We start from the raw sequence: 2,201 nt of genomic DNA, 5'->3' as shown, positions 1-2,201 counted from the left end.
GGGCCCCCCGGATGGCCTCGAGCTGGCTCAGCATCCGCAGGGCCCCCGGCAGGTCCCGGCCCAGCTCCGGGCAGCGCAGGAGCCGCTCCCGCTCCCGCAGCCAGGCCTCCTCCTCGCCCGCGTCCCACAGGAACTTCCAGAGGCGCCGGGAGCTCTCCAGGAGCAGCCGCCGCCGCCCCGACAGCGCCGACAGCTCCCGGTAACGCAGCTCCAGGGCGGCCACCCGGGCACGGAGCTGCTCTGGGGGGCACGGCTGGTACCCTGGGGGGCATGGATGGGGGTCAGGGGGGTCAGGGGGGCACGGACGGGGGTCAGGGGGGCACGGATGGTACCCTGGGGGCATGGATGGGGGTCAGGGGGGCACAGGGGGGGTCAGGGGTGCTGGAGGGGTTCCCCAGGATTTATGGGGTCCCAGAGTCTGGGGGTCCTGGGGGTTCAGGGGGTCTTGGGGATTCAGGGGTCCCAAGGCTCTGAGGCTTCAGGGAGTCCCGGGAGCCTCTGATTTTGGGATCCCAGTTTTTGGGGCCCTCAGGGTTCAGGCGTCCCTGGGTTTGGGGGTTCTGGGAGGTCCCGGGGGGGAATCCCAGGTTTGGGGGTCTCAGGTTTGGGGGTCTCAGGCTTGGGGCGGGGGGTCACTCACTGCCCCTCTCCCCGAGAATTAGAGGTCACTCACCACCCCCTCCCCAGGGTTTTGGGGGGGTCACTCACTGCCCCCCTCCCCGAGAATTGGGGGTCAGTCACCGCCCCCCTGCCCAGGTTTTGGGGGGTCTGGGGGGGTCACTCACCGCCCCCCTCCCCCAGGAATCTCTCGGCCTGGGCCCGCAGCCCCCGGACCCGCTCGGCCTGAGCCGCCACGTCCCCCTCGAGCAGCGCGTGGAGCTGCAGCAGCTCGTCCACCTGAGCCAGGTGAGAGCCCACGGAACGGGAGCGCAGCCGGGCCTGGGGGGCACACGGGGGCACAGGGGTCACACGGGGGGTCACAGGGGTCACGGGGTCACACAGGGGGTCACAGGGGGCAGGGGGTCACAGGGGTCAAGGGTTCACACAGGGGGTCACAGGGGTCAGCCCACGGCACAGGAGAGCAGCTGGGCCTGGGGGGCACACGGGGGGCAAGGGGTCACACGGGGGGTGACAGGGGTCACGGGGTCACACAGGGGGTCACAGGGGTCACGGGGTCACAGAGGTTAGAAGGGGTCAAGGAGGTCACAAGGATTGAAGAAGTCAGAGAGGGTTCAGATGGGGGGTCACAGGGTCAGGGGGTCACACAGGGGGTCACATGGGGGGTCACATGGGGGTCGGGGGGGTCAGGGGGGGTTACAGGGATCACAGGGGGTCACATGGGGGTGATGGGGGGTCACATGGGGGGTCACAGGGGTCACACAGGAGGTCACACGGGGGATCACAGCAGTCATGGGGGGGTCAGATGGGGACTTACAGGGGTCACACAGGGGGTCGCAGGGGGGTCACAGGAGTCAGGAGGGGTCAGATGGGGGGGTTACACGGGTCACAGGGGGTCAGATGGGGGGTCAGGAAGGGTCAGATGGGGGTTACAGGGGTCACAGGGGTCACACGGGGGGTCACAGAGGAGTGTCACAGAGGTCACGGGGGGTCACAAGTGGGGGGTCACAGAGCTCATGGAGAGGTCGGGGGGGGTCACACGGGGGATCACAAGGGGGGGTTCACACGGGGGGGTGTCACACGGGGGGGGGTTGTCCCGCACCTCCATCTCCTCCACCCAGGCCATGAGATGCTCCAGGTCGCGCAGGAGCCGCTGCAGCTCCAGGTGCCGCTGGAGCCGCTCCCGCCGCGCCTTCACCTGGTCCCGCAGCCCCTCCCAGAGCCGCTCCACGCGCTCCCGGCGCGCCGCGACACGGCCCATGTCGTGATAGCGCTCCGCCTCCAGCTCCGCCGCCACCGCCGCCACCGCACGGACCCGCGCCCCGTACGCGGAGATGTCGCTCTCGATCGCCTCGTGCTTCCGGAGGGCAGCCTCGACACCCCCCAGGGACCCCCCGAAATTGTCCTGGGGAGGGGGGGAATAGGGGGTGAGAGAGGGAACCACAGGGACCCCCCGAAATTGTCCTGGGAGGGAAAGAAGAGAGAGGGAAGGACACCCCTGGGACCCCCTGAAATTGTCCTGGGGGAGAGGGGGAATAGGGGGTGAAAGGGGGAACCTCAGGGACCCCCCAGAATTGTCCTAG

At 69.3% G+C, this 2,201-nt stretch overlaps 1 protein-coding gene across 1 annotated transcript; it reads right to left on the bottom strand.

Moving 5' to 3' along the window:
- Positions 1-16: 16 nt before the first annotated feature.
- On the bottom strand, positions 17-2,023 carry LOC113980095 (spectrin beta chain, non-erythrocytic 2-like; the record flags this gene model as incomplete). Its single annotated transcript, XM_027707350.1, has 3 exons — positions 17-261; positions 786-939; positions 1,721-2,023. Coding segments are annotated over 3 exons (702 nt in total), but the record flags the coding sequence as incomplete, so codon positions are not given.
- Between the last annotated feature and the right edge of the window lie 178 nt (positions 2,024-2,201).

Source organism: Neopelma chrysocephalum, unplaced genomic scaffold (assembly GCF_003984885.1).
Source record: "Neopelma chrysocephalum unplaced genomic scaffold, ASM398488v2 Primary Assembly neopelma1_92225, whole genome shotgun sequence".
Lineage (NCBI taxonomy): Eukaryota > Metazoa > Chordata > Aves > Passeriformes > Pipridae > Neopelma > Neopelma chrysocephalum.
This window is presented reverse-complemented; position numbering and strand designations above follow the sequence as displayed.